Source organism: Leptopilina boulardi, unplaced genomic scaffold (assembly GCF_019393585.1).
Source record: "Leptopilina boulardi isolate dan_hultmark-lab unplaced genomic scaffold, ZJU_Lbou_2.1 LbouV2_224, whole genome shotgun sequence".
NCBI classification, from domain to species: Eukaryota; Metazoa; Arthropoda; class Insecta; order Hymenoptera; family Figitidae; genus Leptopilina; species Leptopilina boulardi.
The window spans coordinates 2,256,719-2,281,002 of record NW_026137779.1 but is presented as its reverse complement, the minus strand read 5'-3'; the positions used below and the strand labels follow the sequence as shown (position 1 = coordinate 2,281,002).

The 24,284-nt window shown below is 29.6% G+C and overlaps 1 protein-coding gene and 1 long non-coding RNA gene across 2 annotated transcripts in view; one reads left to right on the top strand and one right to left on the bottom strand.

The window, feature by feature from the left end:
• LOC127279870 (uncharacterized) overlaps nucleotides 1-24,284 on the top strand; it is a 574,826-nt gene that overhangs the window by 355,414 nt on the left and 195,128 nt on the right. Inside the window, exon 3 of the mRNA XM_051302516.1 lies at nucleotides 7,583-7,605. Coding sequence (XP_051158473.1) covers nucleotides 7,583-7,605 — 23 coding nt within the window. The remainder of the gene's footprint in view (nucleotides 1-7,582; nucleotides 7,606-24,284) is intronic.
• LOC127279877 (uncharacterized) lies at nucleotides 12,988-13,974 on the bottom strand. The gene is made up of 3 exons (XR_007842728.1): nucleotides 13,544-13,974; nucleotides 13,128-13,509; nucleotides 12,988-13,093 (listed from the first exon to the last, which is right to left on the bottom strand). It is a non-coding gene; the product is annotated as an uncharacterized LOC127279877 (long non-coding RNA).

Genomic DNA, 24,284 nt, shown 5'->3' with positions numbered 1-24,284 from the left:
AAACAATCAATATTTTTGTTGCATTATCAAAATATATTCAATACCAATGTTATCCAATATCTTTCTTTATTATCAAAATCGTAATAGCTTTAATGCCAATGTTATCCAATACCAAAAAAACTAAATGGATTGAAGTATTTTTTATATGAAACGTTTAAGACAACCAAAAGAAACAAATATCTTCTATACCAATATTATGCAATATCCATATTTTATGCATAAAAAAATTATTCAATAATCAATGTTTTATCCTCAAAATACGTATATAATTATTAATACTATACAAAAATAGGAATTTATTTTTTGGGACCAATACAAAAATGAAAAAGACAAATATAATATAAGAAGATTCAACACATGCAGTAAGTTATTGATCGACAAATTGCAGAAAAATATTATAAACTATATAATAATCAAGTTAAATTACTTGAGACTATAAGAAGCTTTTTTTTAGCGACACTACTACAAGGTTTTTGCAACGGTAAACGGTTGCTCTATGTTTATCTTAGATCAGCAGTAGCCGTTTCACTCCATGGAGGAAAAGTGTTATACCCCCACTCTTCCAACCCGGGCCTATATTAAGTTCTCGCGTGAGGCAGATACTACGGTAGGCCTGAGTAGCGTCTTCGGGGATAGGTGTTGGTAAGTTAAGTATGGATACACCACTTCCACTCACGAGAACTAAACGGTTATCATCTATATCAAATATACAATAATAAAAAAATTTTCCCTCAACCCAAGGCAGTTTGGACGAATCGAGCGATCACATATTGGGTCCTGTAAAGGGAAGTGGTATACCTTCACTCTATCGGCCTGTCCCGGGCTCAGACCTCGAGTAAGTCAATTACAGCGGTGGGCCTGTGTGGCGTTCTCGGGCTTGATGACAATATTATTTTATGACGCTTAATGAGTTTTTTAAAAAAATTATAAAATTTTTAAATATAAACATTGTTTAATTTATTTTGATATATTCGTTTTCCTCAGAAGTTCACGATTACGAGCATATATTGCTCCAATAATAATAAATGTTAATATTCAAAAGTTTTATAATTTTAGTTCATTTCAATAAACCTACATGATGTGTTGCAAATCGATTTTACCGAAAGGTGCTGGCGCCAAAAATTTTCTTCCTGCTTTTTATTCTCCAGTACATATAACCACATGGTGATTGTTCAAACCGGGCTGTTAAAGTAGGGGACACAACTTCACCTTTCAGGACAGTATTTAAAAGGTCATAGACCATCTTACGAACCCTCAACTGAAAGCTGTTTTGACAAAACAAATTTCAGGTAGAAACCTTCGAGAACCCTAATTATCAAAGTAAAGATATATATGTTTATATAATGTAATAATAATGAGAAAATTCAAGTACTAAGAAAATGTGAATAAATGAATACAAAGATTATTATTCTATAATAATAATAATTCACTTTTATTTCCTTGAAAGTATAGAAAAATTATTGAAAATTATTGCATTTTACTATATAAACAAATTAATTTCAACTAAAATTATATCAAATAATTTTTCTTGGCAAGGGACACGAATATGACAATTTAAATGAAATGAGCCATATATTGGGGGATCACGGGTGAAGTGATCAAGTTTCAAAAATTTTTTTCATATCATGCTTAAGGTTATGTGACTATTAGGTCTGTAATGTTAATTAGTCCGTAACTATTCTCGTAAAATACTGAATATATTGAGTTGAAATTTTAAGGAGAGTTCCAAATATGACAAGGAATGGTTGTTAAGTGCGAAAATGTTGATATATTGTTAAATAATTATTATAAAACACTTTGAAATAGTTAGAAAATGTTGGGTTAAGAATGTCGGATTTTCTAATAATTTTTATGCCTTTTATTATATTTATTTAACAATATTTCAATGTTTTCGCACTTCACAACCATTCTTTATCATATTTTAAATTCCACCACAAAAATTTAGCTCTATTCATTCAGAATTTTACGAGAAAAGTTACGGACAAATTAACATCACAGACCTAACAGTCACATGACCAATATTTAATCCAATATTTTTCGAGAGGGACGAGGTGAAAGTTTTGTGGTTTTACGGCACACCGCTTATTTTAATTGTTTTTTTCTTAAATATCAAAATAAAATTTTTTTATCAATATTAGTTTCGTAAAGTTTTTTGGATGCTCTTTCGATTGGTAGTAGGTATGCATTTTTGAAAAAAAAAATTTGACCAAAAAAATGAAACTCAAAAATTTGAATTTTTCGAAGTGAAACGTACGATTTTTTTTAAATCGTAAGCTGAAGTTATTCCCTACAGAAATATACAGTTGAAAAAATAGGACAAGATTGTTTTAATATTGATAATTAACCTTTTTTGGCTATTTTTAATCATTTTCGACTATTTTCAATATTTAAACATTCTTGTCCCATTTTTTCAACTAAATAATTTTATAGAAAAAACGTCAACTTTCGATTTAAAAAAATCATACCTTTTACCCCAAAAAAGGAAAATTTATTTTTGAGTTTCATTTTTTTGGTAAAAATATTTTTTTCAAAAATGTCAAACCCCAAAACTTTTACCCCTTTGCCCTCGAAAAATATTGGACCAAATGAAAAAATATTTTCACTAAAGATTAACATCTTTGAGTACTACAAATACCCCGAGTTTAAGTGTGATCGAAGAAATAATCATTTGAACCTTGATCACTTCACCTGGGGTGCTATTTTGTAATTTCAATTTGACTTTCGATTTGATAATGACTGACTTTTGACATTAACTTTGACTTTGACTTAAAAATTTATAAAACTACTATATTACGTGAAACGAAAATTAGGATATCCCTGAGATGTTTTACAGGTATCAAAAGAAGATACGATTGTTTAAGCTTCGGAATGTCTCATCGACGCCTACAGAGTAAACGTCTTAAATACCGAGTCACTAATTTTTGTTTAACCTAAGTTTTTTTAACACTAGAACTACCGATGGTACAAATTGTCCCGTCGCGTATGTTTGTTCTAGTGTATCTTCCGTTAATGACTAGCTAGAGCGCTGAAATTTTCTGACTTTTATTGTTTTGTTGAGTTTAATCAGTATACCAAATTTCAGATTTTTATTTTTATTAGAACCTGAGATCTGAACCGGCATACCTAGAACTACCAACGGGACATTTTGTACCATGGTTATTAATATTGTTAAAAACAATTATTATTACAAAATTAAAAAATAATCATTTTGCACAGTTATTAGAAAGTATAAACAATTATAATATATATGGAATTATGATTATTTTGTATTATAATTGCCGATATTAATATTTACAAGACAAGCGTTTTTAATACAAATCTGCATGGGAAGCAGCGCAACGGACGGTTAGTGTACGAAACTGCTGGTGAAACGCGCTTATCAAAAAAATCGTTTTTGGCAAAATCTCAGTTAAAGTTATGGGTTTTCCATATATATAATTTATTGTTGAAGGTTTATTTATTATTTTAAGGTCTACCGGAAGTTTGCAACTTTTCGGGATAATTTTCTATATTGCTCTAAAGTTAACATAAAAAAGGCCGTTTTTAATCACTCAAACATATTTTTAGTCAAAAATTAAAATGCTGAAGTATTTCCGACTTCGGATTTGTAATCTACGTGAAAAAACCTATGAAAATCATGTATGATTTAATTTTTCTAACTTGTAAATGTTAATAAAAAAACATAAATGAATAATGGGACAAAATGTACCGGTGGTAGTTTTAGGTATGCAGGATCTTCGGTAGTTCTAGTGTTGATGCAAAAAATGCTATTTTGTGTTTCTTTATACAATTTCATAATTCTTCTAAGTACATCAAATTCAAACAAAAAACGTATGAAAACGTTGCATCGCAACAATTTTGATGTTTTTTGTATCAGTGTTATATGTTGGAAATACTGTGTTAGAAACTAGAAAGAAATCAATGATTATTAAAATTTCTTGAATGTGAGTATTTTTCATGTGGATTACAGTGGACATAAAATAACTTGAAAACATTAATAGACGGAAATAGAGTTTGTTTGTTGTTTGCTTTCTTCTAATAATTTTAAGTAAATGATCTATTTGAAAGTAATTAACAAATAAATACACTTATTTTTTTTATGATTAATTTTTTTTTAATGATTTTATACATGCTGGAAAATATTATTTTTAACCCCTTCGCTGTGTAGCAGAAATAAAGCTTCCGTGCCCCGTATGTGGTAAAAAAAAATTTTTTTAAAAAAACTTGATGTTACCATACCTAAGAATACCCATTGACAAGTTTATCGTATTGTGTCTATTTATTTTTTTCTAGATGCTACTATAGCGGTCATACACACTGGTGGCACGATATTTTTATGCCTCTATAGAGGTCAATAACAGTGAAGGGGTTAAGAAATGGTAATTCCTAGGTAATGACAGAAAATCTTCTGCTTTGTCGAAATCATTCCCTCTTCAATTTCATCTACATTCACCACTACGTTATTTAATTCTTCGTTTCGAAGAATTATTTAAAATCGCCCTTCTACATTTTATCGTTTGCGAATATTTTATATTAGACAGCAAGAAATGTAAACATGTGTTGTGCTCTACAAAATATACGCAAACGATACAATGTAGATGAGCGATTTTAAATAAATCTTCGAAACGAAGAATTAAATAACGAAGTGGTGAATGAAGATGAAATTGAAGAGGGAAGAATTGTGTGAAAGAATATAATAAATACTTATTTTACAAACATTTAAATTATTAAATTTGTTCATTATTTAATCTTTAGTTTTTCAACGTAAAAAAATTATTAATTTACTCAGTTTTATTTAAATAAAATATTAAAAATCTATCTGGATTCAAATGTTTTTAGTAAGTTTTAAAAAAAGTATCAAAGTTAAAAACTATCCTTCCTTTATTTATTTATCGACGAATAGAATGGTTTCGACAAGGTAGAAGATTTTTAAAAATAATAAACGGACCTCAAATTCATAATTAGCAGATGAAAATCTTGAGGAAACCATTTTGTTTGATTTTTTTTAACATTATTATTCGATAATATTGCATGTTCTTTTTTTGACATGGTCCCCTTTGACCCCCTGTATTTCCGAAAGGGGGCATATGCTAATTTTGAAATTTTTCAGGGATTATTGGGTCATCATATGTTACCATTTCCCAAGAAGCACGTAATATAACCTCAATATCAAGGTAATATTACATGTAAGATTCCTAATATAACGTTGTAATATTACACTAATCTTACAGTGATCTTAAAATGTCCGCCTCAAGGTAATATTACCGGTAATGTTACTGTAATATTACGCGCTAATATTAAGGTAATATTACAGTAATATTGCAGTAATATTATACCATAATATTAAGGTAATATTACAAGAGAATATTACAGTAATATTATGGGAACATTTCTTTACGAAAAAAATCTACCCATCCAGGGAATCGAACCCCGAACTCAAAGCACCGTTAATATTACAGTAATATTCCCGGTAATATTACCTTGAGGCGGACATTTTAAGATCACTGTATGATTACTGTAATATTACAGCGTTATATTACGAATCTCACGTGTAATATTACCTTGATATTGAGGATATATTACGTGCTTTTTGGGTTGACTTAAAGAAAGTTTCAAAATTCGAGGTACGAAAAAGGTGCATTTTTTGCATGGGGCTTTATAATTGATGGATGTGACTAGCGATCACGGAGGGGAGTTTCCTTCCTTTAGGCATAGCCAAAATTTATTGATTCTAATATAAAAATAATAAATTTTATAAAAAGGTAATAATAGTATTTGCGATATTTCATACAAATAAAACAATATTCTAAAAATTATTAATATTATTTATCATTTATTTACCAGAACACTGAATTTACAGTGGTCACGGAAGGGAGTTTTTACACTATATAAACATGATTATATTCAATTATTTGAAATTTTCAATTTCTTTTTTATGAAATCTAATTAAATCCTGTTGATTTCTATAGTTAGGCCGGCAACATTTTCAATTATTATAATTATTTATTAAAAATAATGTCATAAACGTGTCATTTTAGTGAGAATGACCCTTATATTAAATGTATATTTTGTCTAATAGTCGAGTTTAACAATAATTTCTACATTTTAGAATCATGTAATATATTAATTTCGTTTTAACTTAAATTAGTAATAGAATATGATCTAGACTTATTTTACCATAATACATGCGACTCACATGCGTAGCATATGCACCAAGAGAAAAAATTTATTAGTTTTGAATAAAAACGTATATTTAATTCATTTTTATTTATTTCAAATAAATATTTTATTTAAATTAAATAAATAAATGTTTGTTTGAAATTGTCGTATATGTTTCTTACAAATAAACAATTTTATTAGTACTTTTTAAAAAGGTACATTGTGGCAAATAAATAATATATTTAATTCAAATAAAAGTTTATTCGTGTTCAACGCAAGCATGCGCAGAATACTGTATACTATATAACTTTAAAGATATCGGACGTAGTGAAAACGAGGTGACAGATTAACGCGACCAAGCAGTTGTTTGTACAAGGATTGATTATTATTTGATTAAAACAAATACTAATTTCAGGATAATTGAAGAAATGTTTATATTCGCGAGTGTTTATTAATTAAATCCCCCTTTCCTTTTATTTTGAGTGCCTTTCTCCCTGTTGTGTCTCAAATGTGAAGCAGAATTCAAATCAACTTATCATTGACACAGAGAAATGGAAATTGTTATGTTTCAACAATATCCACGGAACATACAAAAAATAACCACGAAATGTAAAAATTTAAGATTTTTAATTTGAATCATAAATTTTAATTATATCAATTCCAGAATATTTGGCTGAATACCAGGCAATTTTGCAATTAAACGGCGTGCGAGCTACATGTCTGACACTGTGAGCGCATTTTGCTATCTGGAAGGGTGGCCCTTATTTACCTGGTAGAAATTTTCAAAAACTTCCAAAAAAGTGATTTTTGGGACTTTTACCTACACTTTTCTCAAAATCCTAACGTGATGGGAGGTTTTCGTTGCCAGATTCGGATTCAGTGCACTAAAAATTACGGAAAATGACTTCTCGATCACTGACAACGGAAATTTTGTTTTTTTGCAGGCTTGTGTAATTAATGAAGTTAACATCAGTTAAAGTTAAAAAAATTTAACAACAAACTCTATGTGGGTTGAAAAGCCCTGCAACAAGATTGAATATAATAAGAAAGTCAATCGTCCTCAATTGTAAGAACACGATTGGGGACAATAGAAATTTCTGTCTTATTGTTTTCAATCGATTTTTTCTGGAAGGGCACTGAATTCCTTATTTCTCTTCAAAATGGCTCAAAAAATGTACAAACAAAGATTGTTCAAAAGCACAATAAAATGATGCCCAAATGTCACTGAATTTTAATTAATTCTTCCTACAAAAAAAATCCATAAAAATAAACCTCAGAATGTGGTTTTCCCCTTAATTTCGAATGATTTGTTTGCGAAATTTTCATCCAGCTTATCATATAATTAAAAAACTAATTAATTTATGAATTATTTTTTATACTTGAAAGTATTGTCTTTAAAAAATAATATTTTTTTCTTTTTCAGGTTGGAAGAAATGGAAGAGGAAAGTAAGTACGTTTTATCAATTATACTGTTTTGTTGATTACGTTTGTATTGTAAGAAGCATGATGATAAAAAAAGCGGTTATTGTAAAAATTAAATTAACTTTTTTTCATGAAAAATGGAGAGAATTATTGGGTTGTTGGAAAATCATGAAGAACTCCTTTGCATGTTTTTGAAAGGCATTTATTTTTCCACAGAACAAATAATATTAATCTGTAACATATTCATCGTTTTGTTCGATCACCTTATTGATGAATTTAAAAATAAATTATATGATTAATTCAATTTACACTCACGCAAGTTGTTTAAATGGCATGCATTGTTTTCGTGTCCAAGCTTTATTTGACAGTCTCTAAAGTCGTTGATTTTCAAGAATTGCAGTATGAGAACTTAATGTATTGAATTCACAGTAGTCAAATATTGCGTTTAAATTATACACGAAGAAACTTTCGTAAATTATCGAATTCAAATTTAAAAAAAAAAAAAAAACTTTTTAATTTTTTATTTTTTTTTTTTGTATTTTGGAAGTTCGATACATTAAATAGTCTGGAACAGACATACAACAAAACAAGAGGACATTGCAAAATGCAAAAGTACATAAAATATCAAATCAACTTGATCAGAGACAAAGACAGACATTATTTGTGAATACACGGTGTTTGAATTTAACAGACATTAAATAAATTAATGGGACTGTATGGTAATCAGTCGAAAAAAAGAAGGTATTTTAAAACTCGTATTTATCGAAAAGTATGTCTGCTAATCATAAAAAAAGTTTTATTTGAAGGAAATAATGCTTTTCTTTAAAAAAAAAATTGGTTGTGGTTATTGTTGTTACACCAAGCCTTATATTTACACAGAAAAAAATTTATTTACATGCATAAGAAAGTTTAAAATAAAGTTTTTCAATTTAGAGAAAAGTGTACTTTTGATAATAATTACTGTTTAAATTCTTAACAAACTATATAATGAATATAACAATAAATATTAATAGAAGAATAAAGAATTATAATTATAAAAAATTAGGATTATGGCAGAGTTCGAAAAAGTGTTATTTAAAATGTAGAACCTGTAAAAATAAATTTATAATGTATCAAGCAAAAATGTATATGGGGTAAAATTCCTGTAGCGAACAAAGTGAAAAAAAAGTTGATCGGATCGGGCTGTAACTTGCACATAATTTAGTCTTAGGGGTGAGTAGTTTAACCACGAAGTATTGTAAGGTTTTTTCAAAAACTGTCGGAGAGGGAGGGGGTTGAATTTTTTTGAATTTAAACTGTGAATTTTTGAAGACTTGTAACTTTTAAACAGAAGGAAGAACAAAAATTTGTCCTGTATGTTTTCGAAAGGTTTTCTCCTGCTTTTTCAAATAGTGCAACAAAATTTTTAAAAAATTTAAACTTTGACCCCTTTTTGAAAATTAAACTTTTTTCGAATTTTTTTTTAAGTTCGGTCCTTTTTATTTTTTTTAAAGCTAAAAATGTGTATTTTCACCACAAAAAGTATTAAGATGTCGTTTTTTGTTATTTTAGAAATATTAAGTAATTAATTAATTAATGTTATAAAAAATGAAATATTTCACAAATAAATAAAGTTATTGCAATTCTAAAAGTACCAATTAAAAGCTGACGTAATTCCGCATCCAACGAGCCCTTTATGGACTATTTTTGATTAGAGGATTTTTTATAAACAATTGCTATGTTAGCCAATTGTTCATTAACAATATACTAATCCAACGTACTTTATATAGGTCTCGTTGGATGCGCAAATTTATAAAAATTGTAAATAATATATAAGTAGATAAAAAAATTCTTTACATATGTGTTTTCCAAATGTTTTTTGTGCTCTTTCGATTGGTGAAAAAAAATTTCAAAAAAATCAAAACTTGACCCTTTTTTCTGAAAATCAAAAATTTTTTTGACTTTTTTTTAAGTTCAGTCTTTTTTTAAAATTTATTTATTTCTTTTTGAAAGTTAAAAATGTGCATTTTTACCTCAAGAAATATTGAGATGTCCTTTTTTGTAATTTTCGAGATATTAGTTAATTAATTAATTATAGTTAATAAAAAATTATATATTTTATAAACGAATAAAGGTATCGTAATTGTGACGTTATTAAAAGAAAGTTGACAAAATTCCGCATTCAACGATCACTATATAAAGTACTTTGGGTTAGTGGATTATTAATAAACAATTGGCTAACGTGGCAATTGTTTATAAAAAACCCTCTAATCCAAAATAGTCCATATAGGGCTCGTTGAATGCGGAATTACGTCAGCTTTTAATTGGTACCTTTAGCATTGCAATATCTTTATTTATTTGTGAAATATTTCATTTTTTATTAACATTAATTAATTAATTTATTCATATTTCGAAAATAACAAAAGAGGACATCTCACTATTTTTTGTGGTGAAAATACACATTTTTTGCTTTCAAAAAAAAATTAATAAAAAAAATAAAAAAGACCGAACTTAAAAAAAAATTCGAAAAAAGTTTAATTTTCAAAAAGGGGTCAAAGTTTAAATTTTTTAAAAATTTTGTTGCACTATTTGAAAAAGCAGGAGAAAACCTTTCGAAAACATACAGGACAAATTTTTGTTCTTCCTTCTGTTTAAAAGTTACAAGTCTTCAAAAATTCACAATTTAAATTCAAAAAAATTCAACCCTCTCCCTCTCCGACAATTTTTGAAAAAACCTAACAATACTTCTTGGTTAAACTATTCACCCTTAGGGCTTAACTATGTGCAAGTTACAGCCCGATCCGATCAACTCTTTTTTCACTTACTTCGCTACTGGAATTTTACCCCATATATATATTTCTGCTTGATACATTATAAATTTATTTTTACAGGTTCTATATTTTAAATAACACTTTTTCGAACTCTGCCATAATCCTAATTTCTCATAATTATAATTCTTTTTTCTTATATTTATTATATAACCTCAGATCACCTACAAGAGGTTCTGAGTATTGTCAATCTTTTATTTTGATAATTGGTAGCAAGATAATTTAAGTTATCACTCAATACATAAAAACTTGAAAATCAAATTCAAACTGTGTCAGTATTTTATCTCACATTTCAAAGAAACCAGACTTAAAAATCATACAAAATTTTTTTCTTATTCCTTACACAGGCACACAAAAAAAAAGTTGTCTGTTTCTTGAACAAGACATATATTTCCTATAGTATTTTAAGTCGCTGAAACCGAACCTGAGCTCAGAATTGCTCCATCATTCTCAGTTTTTTTTTAAATCGACCAAAACCACCCTTAAACGGACAAATTCACACTTCGGAGATAAAAAAAAAATCAAATTATTTTTTAAAAAAACCGAATTTTACATCTACGAAACTTTGCTCCACTAACTCAAAAACAAAGCCAGCATTGATCCAGCACCCCCTGAATTTTTTTAATCGAAAAAACTACCCCTAATCTGAAGAACCAAATTCAGGAGATAAAACAATAAAATAACTGATTGACAAATTTTATAACCAGATATTTTTACTCCAGCAATGCAGAAACAAAGCCAGAAATGCTCCCTCACCCTCTAAATTTTTTTTAAATCGAAAAACAACCCTTAAATAGAAAAATTCAAATTTAAGAAGTAAACAAATATTATATTACCGGCTTTTTTTAAAAACAGAACCTTACATGTATATAGTTTTGCTCTACTAACTCAAAAAAATAAAGCCAGCATTGATCCATCACCCTCTGAATTTTTTTAAATCGAAAAAACTACCCCTAATCTGAAGAATCAAATTCAGGAGATAAAACAACAAAATAACTGATTGACAAATTTTATAACCAGATATTTTTACTCCAGTAATGCATAAACGAAGCCAGAAATGCTCCCTCACACTCTAAATTTTTTTTAAATTGAAAAAACTCAAAAAAATAAAGCCAGCATTGATCCATCACACTCAGAATTTTTTTATTAAAAAAAACTACCCTTAAACTGAAGAATCAAACTTAGGAGGTAAAACAATAAAGTAACTGATTAAAAAAGTTTATAACCAGGTATTTTTACTCCAGCAATGCTGAAACAAAGCCAGAAATGCTCCCTCACCCTCTAAAATTTTTTTAAATCGAAAAAACCACCCTTAATCGGACAAATTCCAATTTAGGAGATTAAAAATTAAATAACTGACTTTTTTAAAATAGAACCTTACTACATTTATGTATTTCCGCTCCACTAACTCAAAAAAAAGCCAGCATTGATCCATCAACCTCTGAATTTTTTTAAATAGAAAAAACTACCCTTAATCTAAAGAATCAAACTTAGGAGGTAATACAATATAATTATATTGTATTACCTCCTAAGTTTGGTTTATCAGATTAAGGGTAGTTTTTTTTATTAAAAAAATTCAGAATGTGATGGATCAATGCTGGCTTTTTTTTGAGTTAGTAGAGCTAAACTACACGGAGAGAAAAAAAAAGTTGTAACTACTTTCCTTCAAGTCATCATTCTGATCATATGAAGTCAAGTAGTTACAACCGGGGAGCCAGGCCGTTTTGACTTGGCTCTTTCATTGCTACTACTGTGTTCTCAGGCAATACCGACCAAGCGATTGGCCTATTGCTTTGACTTGCCGCTTGGCGTTTGCTTCTACCGGTCTTCACACATGTGTAAAGCAAAGTAGAAGCAAACGCCAAGCGGCAAGTCAAAGCAATAGGCCAATCGCTTGGTCGGTATTGCCTGAGAACACAGTAGTAGCAATGAAAGAGCCAAGTCAAAACGGCCTGGCTCCCCGGTTGTATCTACTTGACTTCATATGATCAGAATGACGACTTGAAGGAAAGTAGTTACAACTTTTTTTTTCTCTCCGTGTACATACATGTAAGGTTCTGTTTTTAAAGAAACCGGTAATTTAATATTTTTTACTTATTAAATTTGAATTTTTCTATTTAAGGGTGTTTCTTTCGATTTAAAAAAATTTTAGAGGGTGAGGGAGTATTTCTGGCTTTGTTTCTGCCTTGCTGGAGTAAAAATACCTGGTAATAAAATTTTTTAATCAGTTATTTTATTGTTTTACCTCCTGAATTTGATTCTTCAGATTAGGGCTAGTTTTTTCGATTTCAGAGGGTGATGGATCAATGCTGGCTTTATTTTTTGAGTTAGTGGAACAAAGTTTCGTAGATGTAAAATTCGGTTTTTTTAAAAAATAATTTGATTTTTTTTTTATCTCCGAAGTGTGAATTTGTCCGTTTAAGGGTGGTTTTGGTCGATTAAAAAAAAAACTGAGGGTGATGGAGCAATTCTGAGCTCAGATTCGGTTTCAGCGGTCCAAAATACTATAGGAAATATATGTCTTGTTCAAGAAACAGACAACTTTTTTTTTTGTGTGCCTGTGTTATGAGTCCCGTAACAGAAATTCACTTGAAGTTTTGATTTTTAGGGTTTCGTGGCCCATGGCCGAAAGCCTTATAGTTTCACTTTGGCGTCCGTCTGTCCGTAGTACAAACCCCAATAGTTGACATGTCCCAGTAGTTGACCTGTCTCAGTAATTGACATGTCCCAGTAGTTGACCTGTCTCAGTAATTGACATGTCCCAATAGTTGACATGTCTCTATAGGGGCATGTCCCAGTAGTTGACATGTCCCTATAGTTGACATGTCTCTAATAGTTCATGTCTTAATAGTGGACATTATCGAATGGACATTTTACCTAATGTTTTTGTTTGTGAATCAAAAAAGATAAATGATAGAAAAAAGACCTCCACTCCGCAGCCACTCTTTCTTTTTTCTTTCATTTACCTTTTTTATCAATTTTGATTTTTGCCAATTTTTGATTTTCTTTGATTGCCATTTTTAGGGTTTCGTGGCCCATGGCCGAAAGCCTTATAGTTTCACTTTGGCGTCCGTCTGTCCGTAGTACAAACCCCAATAGTTGACATGTCCCAGTAGTTGACCTGTCTCAGTAATTGACATGTCCCAGTAGTTGACCTGTCTCAGTAATTGACATGTCCCAATAGTTGACATGTCTCTATAGGGGCATGTCCCAGTAGTTGACATGTCCCTATAGTTGACATGTCTCTAATAGTTCATGTCTTAATAGTGGACATTATCGAATGGACATTTTACCTAATGTTTTTGTTTGTGAATCAAAAAAGATAAATGATAGAAAAAAGACCTCCACTCCGCAGCCACTCTTTCTTTTTTCTTTCATTTACCTTTTTTATCAATTTTGATTTTTGCCAATTTTTGATTTTCTTTGATTGCCATTTTTAGGGTTTCGTGGCCCATGGCCGAAAGCCTTATAGTTTCACTTTGGCGTCCGTCTGTCCGTAGTATATTTTGGGGCACCACAGCTCCCAAAATCAAATTTTAGGGCACAGATCCCAAATTAAAATTTTGGGGCACCACAGATCCTAAATTCAAATTTTGGGGCCCCACAGATCCCAAATTAAACTTTTGGGGCACCACAGATCCCAAAATCGAATTTTGGGGCCCCACAGATCCCAAATTAAACTTTTGGGGCACCACAGATCCCAAAATCGAATTTTGGGGCCCCACAGATCCCAAATTCAAATTTTGGGGCCCCACAGATCCCAAATTAAACTTTTGGGGCACCACAGATCCCAAATTCGAATTTTGGGGGCACCAGAGATCCCAAATTCGAATTTTGTGGCACCATAGCTCCCAAATTCGAATTTTTGGGCCCCACAGATCCCAAATTCGAATTTTGGGGCATCACAGATCTCAAATTCAAATTTTGGGGCACCATAGCTCCCAAATTGAAATTTTGGGGCCCCACAGATCCCAAATTCGAATTTTGGGGCGCCACAGATCCCAAATTCAAATTTTGGGGCCCCACAGATCCAAAATCTCCATTTACTGAATGGACATTTTCCCGAATGGACATTACATGAATGGACATTACATGTCCCATTAGTTAACATGCCCCTATAATTAACATGTCCCAGTAGTTCACCTGTCTCAGTAATTGACATGTCCCAATAGTTGACATGTCCATATAGTTGACATGTCCCTATAGTTGACATGTCCCTATAGTTGACATGTCATAATAGTGGACATTATCGAATGGACATTTTACCTAATGTTTTTGTTTGTGAATCAAAAAAGATAAATGATAGAAGAAAGACCTCCACTCCACAGCCACTCTTTCTTTTTTCTTTCATTTACCTTTTTGAATTTTGATTTTGCCAATTTTTGATTTTCTTCGAATTTACTGTCTGGGGGAGAATTAATTTATAGAAATTAATATTTTATAATTTATAATTAATTTATAATAAAAATTTTGCTAAATAAATAAAATTTAATAGTACATAAAATTTATAAAATAAATTTTATTATTTATTTTTAAATTATTTATTTTTGATTTATTTTTTTTTTTAATTAAAATTTAAAGCGCCACGAAACCCTAGATGTAGGCGCAATTGCGCCTAGTTCTTTTCCTATTTTTGTCAATTTCCCAGTAAAAAAAAAAGAATTGGGAGTAAGCGATAAGAATTGGTGGTAACTTAAGCTGAATGCAGTTTGTCGAAAAAACCGATTTGGAACGTTACGGTAAATTATTTGTTTCTTACCGTGAATTCTTTTCTCTTAAACATTTGAATTGACGTTTGTTTATTCGAGTTTGCATTATAAATGAATAAAATAAATGCTTCGAAGTCTAAAAAAGCCGATTTGGAATAAGAAATATATAATTTAAAAAAAATAAATGAAAGCGAAGTGTGACAGATTCACCGACGATTTTATCAAGTGAGTAGTGTTCATATGATAAATTTACCATATGAGTAGTACTCACATGGTAAAATTGTCGGTAAATCTATCACATTTCACTTTTATTTCTTTTCAAAAAATTATATATTTCTTATTCCAAATCGGCTTTTTTAGACTTCGAAACATTTATTCTTATTCATTTATAATGCAAACTCGAATAAACAAACGTCAATTCAAATGTTTAAGAGAAAAGAATTCACGGTAAGAAACAAATAATTTACCGTAACGTTCCAAATCGGTTTTTTCGACAAACCGCATTCAGCTTAAGTTACCACCAATTCTTTTCGCTTACTTCTAATTCTTTTTTTTTACTGGGTTGGTTAACCCCTTCATTGTGAGGAGTAAAATCTTAAATGTGGGGCCAAAATGTTAAGAAACTTTTTTACCATCAAAATTTTTGAAACTAAGTGAACTTAGGTTTTTAGGGTCGCTGATTACGAATCTGCTGTTAGTTTTTCAAAATTCAAAACAGGGTATTCAACATGGCACACATATTTTTCTAAATGCGGCAGTTTTTACTTGAAACACGTTACTCAGAGGTTTTCAAGGTCGTTGATTACGAATCTGATATTAGTTTTTCAAAACTCAAAATGGCGGATCCATATGGCGGTCAGAAAAATTAAAAAGCAATCAAAATTACTTAAAACTTATTACTCAAAGATTTTCAGTGTCATCTGAATTCAAATTTACATTTTAGAAATTAAAAACAGTGGATGAAATATGGCGAAAATCAATAATTTAAATATTAAATATGAAAAAAAAACTATAAAAATCCACTTCCGCAATTAGCTAGTAAACAGTTTAACAGTTATCCACAACACCAGAGTGTACCACGTGAAGGTGTGCGGCAGGATTTTACACTCCTTATTTTTTTTGTATTTTTAGATTTTTTTGATTAAAATAAAATTGAATAAAATTAGAATAATTTTATAAATACCATTCTATTGCTTATCGAAAACTGCACCCAACGAGCCCTATTTGAACTGTTTTGAATAAGCGGGTTTTAAATTAATAATTAATAATAAAAATTATTTAAATAATTAATAACATTGGAAGAAATGAAGTTAAATCGTCAATTCATTTTTTATTTGGAAGATCATCTAATTCTGCGTCAAAAAAAGAATATTAAGTATTACTAAGAATCGAAAATTAAATATAAAATGTTATTTAAAGAAAGATTGAAAAATACCATTCCTAGTAAGAAGGCAACTTCTGCCGAGTTGTGCCGTGGGGTGCTGAAACAATGATTTTCAATAATCATCTGTTAATAATTTAGATTGTTAAAAATGCTATTTACACTGGTTTTATTTGACGCAGAATTAGATAGTCTTCCAAATAAAAAATGAATTAACTTCATTTCTTCAAATGTTATTAATTATTTAAATAATTTTTATTATTAATAATTAATTTAACAACCGTTTATCTAAAATAGTTCATATAGGGCTTGTTGGATGCGGATTTCGATAACCAGGGAATAGTATTTTTAAAATTATTCTAATTTTATTTGTTTGTAAAATATTTCATTTTTTATTAACTTTTGATAGTTAATTCATTAATATCTCGAAAACAAAAAATAATGCCTTCACAAAAATTTAACCATCGATTTATTAGGACTTAAGGTAGTATTACACTTTACACCGTCAAAAAAATCGATTTTTTTTGCATTTTTCTGTTCCAAATCATCTTGGAAATATAATCCCAAAATATTAAATCAAAATTCGTCGAAATAAAAAAGTTACAGAATAAACTGCAGCGCAGTGTATTCACCAGTGTTGGGTAGTAACTAGTTATTAGTAACTAAGTTACTGAAAAAGTTACTTTACTTGTAACTTATAACGTACCTAACTAAGTTACTTTTTTAAAAAGTAACTTGTAACGTAACTTAGTTACTATTTTAATAGTAAATTTTAATTTTAAGTTATTTCGTTACTTTCTTTGCACTTTTTTATTGCTTTGAAAAATTAATAATTTCGTATTTCAAAAAAAGCGCACAAAGTGATAGCAAAAGAACATAGCCTCTGCGCTCGCATGCTGCGCATTGTACCAAGTGTTTACATTCTGTTTTTCATGTGCTCGTGTTCCATCTTATTTGTTTGGTTTACTGTTGCAATATAGGGGATTTACCTGCATAATTTAAACAGTGTACAAGATTTTTTTAAATAAGATTTTAATTAATTAATTTATTTGTATTCGGAAGTTTTATATAGACTTTTATTTAAGAGTTTATAAAAATAAATTTTAGCAACCCCGTCTCGAAATTGTACCTTATTAATTGATTTGTAAATTAATTCTTAAAATGGCAAACAAAATCCATGATTATAAAAACTAATTTTCTAATAATAATAATATTTTTAAAATTTTTATAAATAAATACTTGGATAGGTTAAACATGGATGCGTTAAAGAATTAGAAGCAGCTATAGCGAAATAAAAAAAAGAGAAAATTCGAAGAACAATTCTCAGATTCTTCATCACAGTCAAATAAGAACCCAGCAAACACGTTCTATAAATGTTCTATAACAGTGATGTCACAGTTTTACAGAACAGTTGTTACAAAAGAGTGACAGAACTGTTCTATATTATGATAACGTCACAGTTCTATAACAATGTTATGTAACATGTCTATAACACGAAAGTCACAAATGATCTGTAACTGACGTTCCAAGGTAGTTCTAGAACTGTGCTAGAAGAATGTTATGTATCTGTTCTGAAATTTTGTTGCAGTTAAGTTCTAGAAAACATTTGTTATTACAAAATGGAACAATTCTGTAACTATGTTACGTCACAGTTCTATAACACAATAGTCACAAGTGACCTGTAACTGACGTTCTAACGTAGTTCTAGAACTGTGCCAGAACAATGTTATGTAGCTGTTCTGAAATTCTGTTGCTGTTAAGTTCTGGAAGACATTTGTTACTACAATTCGGAACAATTCTGTAACAATGTTACGTAACATTTCTGTAACACGTTAGTCACAAATAATCTGCAAGTGATGTTCCAACGTAGTTCTAGAACTGTGTCGGAACAATGTTATGTAGCTGTCCTTTGTCTTAAATATAAAGTTAAATTTGAACAGTTTAAATTTGACAGTGCCGTATATGTGGTTTTATATCCAAGATAGTAGTTGCTTATCTTAGGTTTTTTCTTTTTCTATTAATTTACATTGAAAATTCTGAAACACTTTCTCCGAACCAAATAATTCATGTTAATGCCATTAAAAGAAAGTGACTCAAAATTAATCAAAATAATAGCTTCATTGTTATTCCACTTCTGCACGTAAATAATTAATTTGATGTTGAATGTGTGATGCATATTTTATACTTGTAAATATATGTGACACAGACAGTTAAAAGAGACCTACGGTCCGAAAAAATCGATTTTCATTTTTTTATTGATTCTTATAGTAAATAAGCCGCTCTTTCCAACGCATTAAACCGCAGCTTTCTAGCTGCATTAGTTTTTTAACAATTTCACTTCAAAGTTAGGTACCTTGACAAAAAAAAGTACAACAAAATCAAATTTGACAAACTTTTCTAAAATTAGTCAAATTCGCTTGAAACTCGTTACTCAGAGGTTTTCGGGGTCGCTGATTACGAATCCGCTGTTAGTTTTTGAAAATTCAAAATGGCGGATTCAGTATGGCGGATGGCTTTTTTAAAAATTGATCGGATTCGCTTGAAATTCGTTACTCGGGGGTTTTTGGGCTCGCTGATTACGAATACGATGTTAGTTTTTAAAAGTTCAAAATGGCGGATCCAATATGGCGGATGACGTTTTTAAAAATTGATCTGATTCGCTTGAAATTCGTTACTCGGGGGTTTTTGGGGTCGCTGATTACGAATCCGATGTTAGTTTTTAAAAATTCAAAATGGCAGATCCAACGAAATTTTTGACTTTTACACAAATTCGAACAAATTTTAAATGTTGTCCTCCATATTGGATCCGCCATTTAAAATTTTTAAAAACTAACATCATATTTGTAATCAGCGACCCCAAAAACCCCTGAGTAACGATTTTCAAGCAAATCCGATCAATTTTTAAAAAAGTCATCCGCCATATTGGATCCGCCATTTTGAATTTTTAAAAACTAACATCATATTCGTAATCACTGACCCCAAAAACCCCCGAGTAACGAATTTCAAGCGAATCAGATCAATTTTTAAAAAAGTCTTCCCCCATATTGGATCCGCCATTTTAAATTTTTAAAAACTAACACCATATTCGTAATCAGCGACCCCGAAAATCCCCGAGTGACGAATTTCAAGCGAATCTGATCAATTTTTAAAAAAGTCATCCGCCATATTGAATCCGCCATTTTGAATTTTCAAAAAATAACATCATAATCGTCATCAGCGACCCCCAAAACCTCCGAGTAACAAGTTTTAATTCATTAAAACGTTCACAAGCATCAAAACCAACTTGCTAAACTTCAAAGTCGTTTTTCTCGAAATCTTTTTTTCGGATCGTAAGTCCCTTTTAACTGTCCGTGTCACATATATATTTCGCCCTGATGTAAATTTGTAATAAAAAAAATTATTAATTTCATAATAAGACATGTTTTGTGTATTTGATATATAGTTATTTGAATATTAACTTTGTGAGTAACAATAGTAATAAAATTCTATTATATTAACAAGCATAAAGCATTTGTGCATACATTTGTAAGAAAAAAGCAGTATGTCAAATCAAATTAACTCGATATAAACATTTACATTTAATTTTTTAATGACATAAGAATGTGTTAAATATAAATTATATAACCTAATAACAACTTTATTATGCACCACAATAGTACAGGGTGTCCTAAAATTTTAGGGATGTCTGGATATCGCGTAATAATAGCCTTTTTGACAAAAAATTTAAAAATTTGTTCAGAATAGCAAAATATGTTAAAATATGCAATTTGATTTTGTTATTCTGAACAATCTTTCATTTAAGTTTCTTTTTCTCAAAAATAAGATCGTTACAAAATACCCAAATGTCTTGGAAATTTCGGGACAACATGTATAACAACACTAGATCGTTGTTACATTATACTGTTCTTCTCATTTAAAGAACTATGATACATATTCATACTGAAACAATGTTATGTCACAAATATAGATTTTTGTTCCTACACTGTGATACGTTTACGTAACACATATATAATATTTTTTTATCCTTGTTACGTAATTTAGTTACGTAACAAATACAGAACTCTGTTCCTTACTGGTTACATTCCTCTTTTCATAGTTGTTACAACACAGTTCTAGAACTGTTACAAATGACTTTGTAACCGCGTTCTAGATTTGTTACATATCTGAACATACCTGCTGAGTACGACGTTTTGCGTAACCAGTGACTCACACGTTCTTAACCAGTTACAGAACATGTTCTCAAGAAATTTGTAACAGTTCTAGAACAGATATATAACCGTGTTTGCTGGGAAGCAAACTCTCTTGGAAAACTGGACTTCCGATTCAAAGCTAGTTTCTCAAAAAATATTGGATTAAAAAAATTATGGATTATATAATAGAAGTGTTGTAGAAAAATCATCTTTCAAAGACCTAGTGTTACTTGGATTACCAGGAAATTTGAAAATTTTTACACGTAAAACTTTAGGGGAAAGAATAGATTATGCTTTTATTAAAATGAATGCAAATCTATGTGAAGAACTTGAATAAATACATGTATTACAATTATATTTCACATTTTAATTTGATTCCCATTTGATAAAAAAATTGAATTTCGATAAGACAATTTTAAAATAATTTTTCAATAACTTGAAATGTAACTTAAGTTACTTTGTAAGTAACTGTAACTGTAACGACTTACTTTTTTATAAAAGTAACTGTTGCAGTAAGTAGTTACTTTTCTCATTAAATAACTTAAATGTAACGAGTTACTTAAAAGAAAGTAACTTACTTAACACTGGTATTCACGCACACAGCGCCAGTTTTGCGTTTTTTATTTAAAGAAACAAGTCTAATTTGTTTACTTAAAAATTTACAAAATTTTCTTATTCACCATTCGAAAGAGGCGTTCTTAGCGCATAAGAAATGGCTAATGCAAAATTTTTTTATATAGTTTACTTTCGAAAATACAGCGTAAAACTTTGATAAAAATTTGAAAATTTGGGAGTTAAAACTTTAAATGCGTTTTTCTCGAAACGATGTTTTTTAAACTAGCGGACAGCATAACTCGGGTTCTATATATCCAATAAAAGAAAAAAATGTCATTTTCTTCGTAATTATAGCTTGTAGGCATTATGCCTAAAACCGATATTATCTATCCCTTTTTGGTTTTTAGCTGCGTCCCAAAAACTGTCCAAAAAAACTCCTTTTTTTTGCTTCAAAATGCTTTTTTTGTTTTTAAATCCGATGCCCCTGAGAGGCTGCAGCTTGTCCGCCGATTGACCAATTTTTTTTTTGACCTTGACTTTGTAATAAACTATATATTTGCACAAAAAAAAATTATGAAATAAAAATAAAACATATAATTTAAATAAAATAAAATTTCACAATATAGATGATTAAATGGAAAATCGAAAATATCAATAGCATTACAAACAACAAAATAGATTTAACAGAATATATTTTTGCTCTCTCAAAAATCGACAACAAATTTTATTCTTTCTAATATAATTTTATTAAATGCTTCGTCAAAGAAAAAAACTCTTAGAAACGTCTCAAAAACATACATACAAACAAACATACATAAACATAAAATAATAAAATTATATATATATATATATATATCCGGTAAGAAAATAGTAAAATATCAAATAGAATTAGAGGAATAGATTAATACAATTGAAAAAAAGGTCAATAAAAGATTAGGTCAAAAGACCGTAAAAATTGGTTGATTAGTAACAATAAAAATTAAACAAAAAAAACTTATCGCTCGTTGGTAAGAGTATATGATGGCAGCGTCGGTTGGAGACAAACAGCAAGCGTGGCTCTACGAAGTTTGCGGAGAGAGGATCGTCAAAATAGTGCCTACTGAAAATTTCCTCTTCCATATGATTAGCACAATAAATATGTAGACCAATTGTCCTAAACAGTCGCAAGCATTTAGATAGCGTTTGTTTCCTGGGCTTTCTCTCCACATCGGCACGCGTCCCAATCAATTATTATGAAAAATCACCCACCATCAAATAAATCGCCACACCTTTATTTTGAACAATAAAAAAATACCCAAAATTTTAAACAATATTCAAATAAAATTTAATATAAATTACAAGAAATTTAAAATCTCAAAACAGATTACCTGTGAGTCATCGGCGATACGCACAAAAATGGCGTGAATCTAATGCACCACGAGTCCGAGCAATAAGAATGAGAAAACCCAGGAAATTTGTTTTATGATACCGAATTTTGATTCATCACCCCGCAAACCCCTATGAGCCCAGCAAGCTGACCGCTCTCATTTCTTATTGGAAACCTCGCTCAACTTCCTCGAATTACGTCGGTAATTCTCGAAATCGAATGACTATTTCCAAGAAACACCGATAGACATAGAATCTTTATTCGTATGAGTGAGAATACACCTCAACAAAGCTTATCTCTAATAAACACATCCATACGAACACACGTCACTCACAGACAATACATTTCACTAAATTAAATCAATATACATGTATGTATATATATACTCATCACCGATGATACTAAAATATAAATTATTATAAATAATATAAAAAAATAACTCCTTTCAACTTCAGTGCCCTCTGGTGACCAGAAAGATCCAATAAAATTTTTTTTTTAATTTTTCTTGAAGAACTATTTGTCCTTAATATTGTACAGAAGGTTTCTTTTCCTTAAATAAAGTAATTAACGAGAAAAAAAATTTTTGTTTGAACCCTTTTTTTTACTGCTTTTAAAGTGTAATACATACTACCTTAAACAATATTCATGATTTTTTTAGCGCTTCAAAATAAGGGAGAACATGTTTAAAAGTTATAAACAAATTTTATTTTTTAAACAAATTGTTTAAAAATGAATATTTTTTTTAAAAAATAATTTTTTTCTAAAAGTTTAAGGTCTTTTGCGTAAAAAACATTCTCAACATTCTTCTCTATTTTTAGTAGGGAAAAAGTTATAATTAAAGCAAAAAAATTTTGCGCTAATTTATTATTGTAAATATCTCAAAAAATAATAAAAATTTCACATTCAAAATTTGTCAGTTTTATGCGTTTAAAGCTTATCTAAATTTTTTTCTGCTGCATAAAATTAATACTGGGAATGTAAATAACAACTTAAAAAAATAAACCCACAAATATTACCTTTTAAAGGAAGAAACTTACGTAATTTGTAAAAAAAATAAGGAATCCCTAGGGCTAAACTAGGTGCAAGTTACAGCCCGATCCGATCCACTTTTTTTCACTTAGTACGCTACAGGAATTGTAATTCGTATATTCATATATGTTAGGCTCAAAAGCCGAAAACAGCCAATGGCCGAAAAAACTAGCCAAACCTAGTTTTGTCAATTATTATTGAATTTGATAAAATAGTTTTTGAATTACAACGTTTTTTATTTTTGATTTTGAAAAAAAAATTGTTCAATGTACAATATTTATAAGTAGAATGCATAAAAGTTAACATATATATTATGATTTTTAAAGTTTTTTTGACGGGTTGCACGATGATGATAAATTTTTTTTCTTAATAAAATTTGACCTTGAAATTCAAGGTCAAAGTGTTAATTTATGTATATCTCAAAATCGGATTTTTTAAATATTTTTTCAACTATCTCAATGGAAAATAATTTATTGGTAAAGTACTCACCCATAGTACTAAAGTTTGTGCAAATTTCAGCCCGATCCGAAAACCTTCAATTTTAAAGTTGGATCACTTCAGGAATTTTGTCTTATATACCTAGCAAACACGAATACGTAATGGTTATATATTTGTTATATAACAAGGTGTAACACGTTCTGTCACAAGCTTGTAGCATTTTACAAG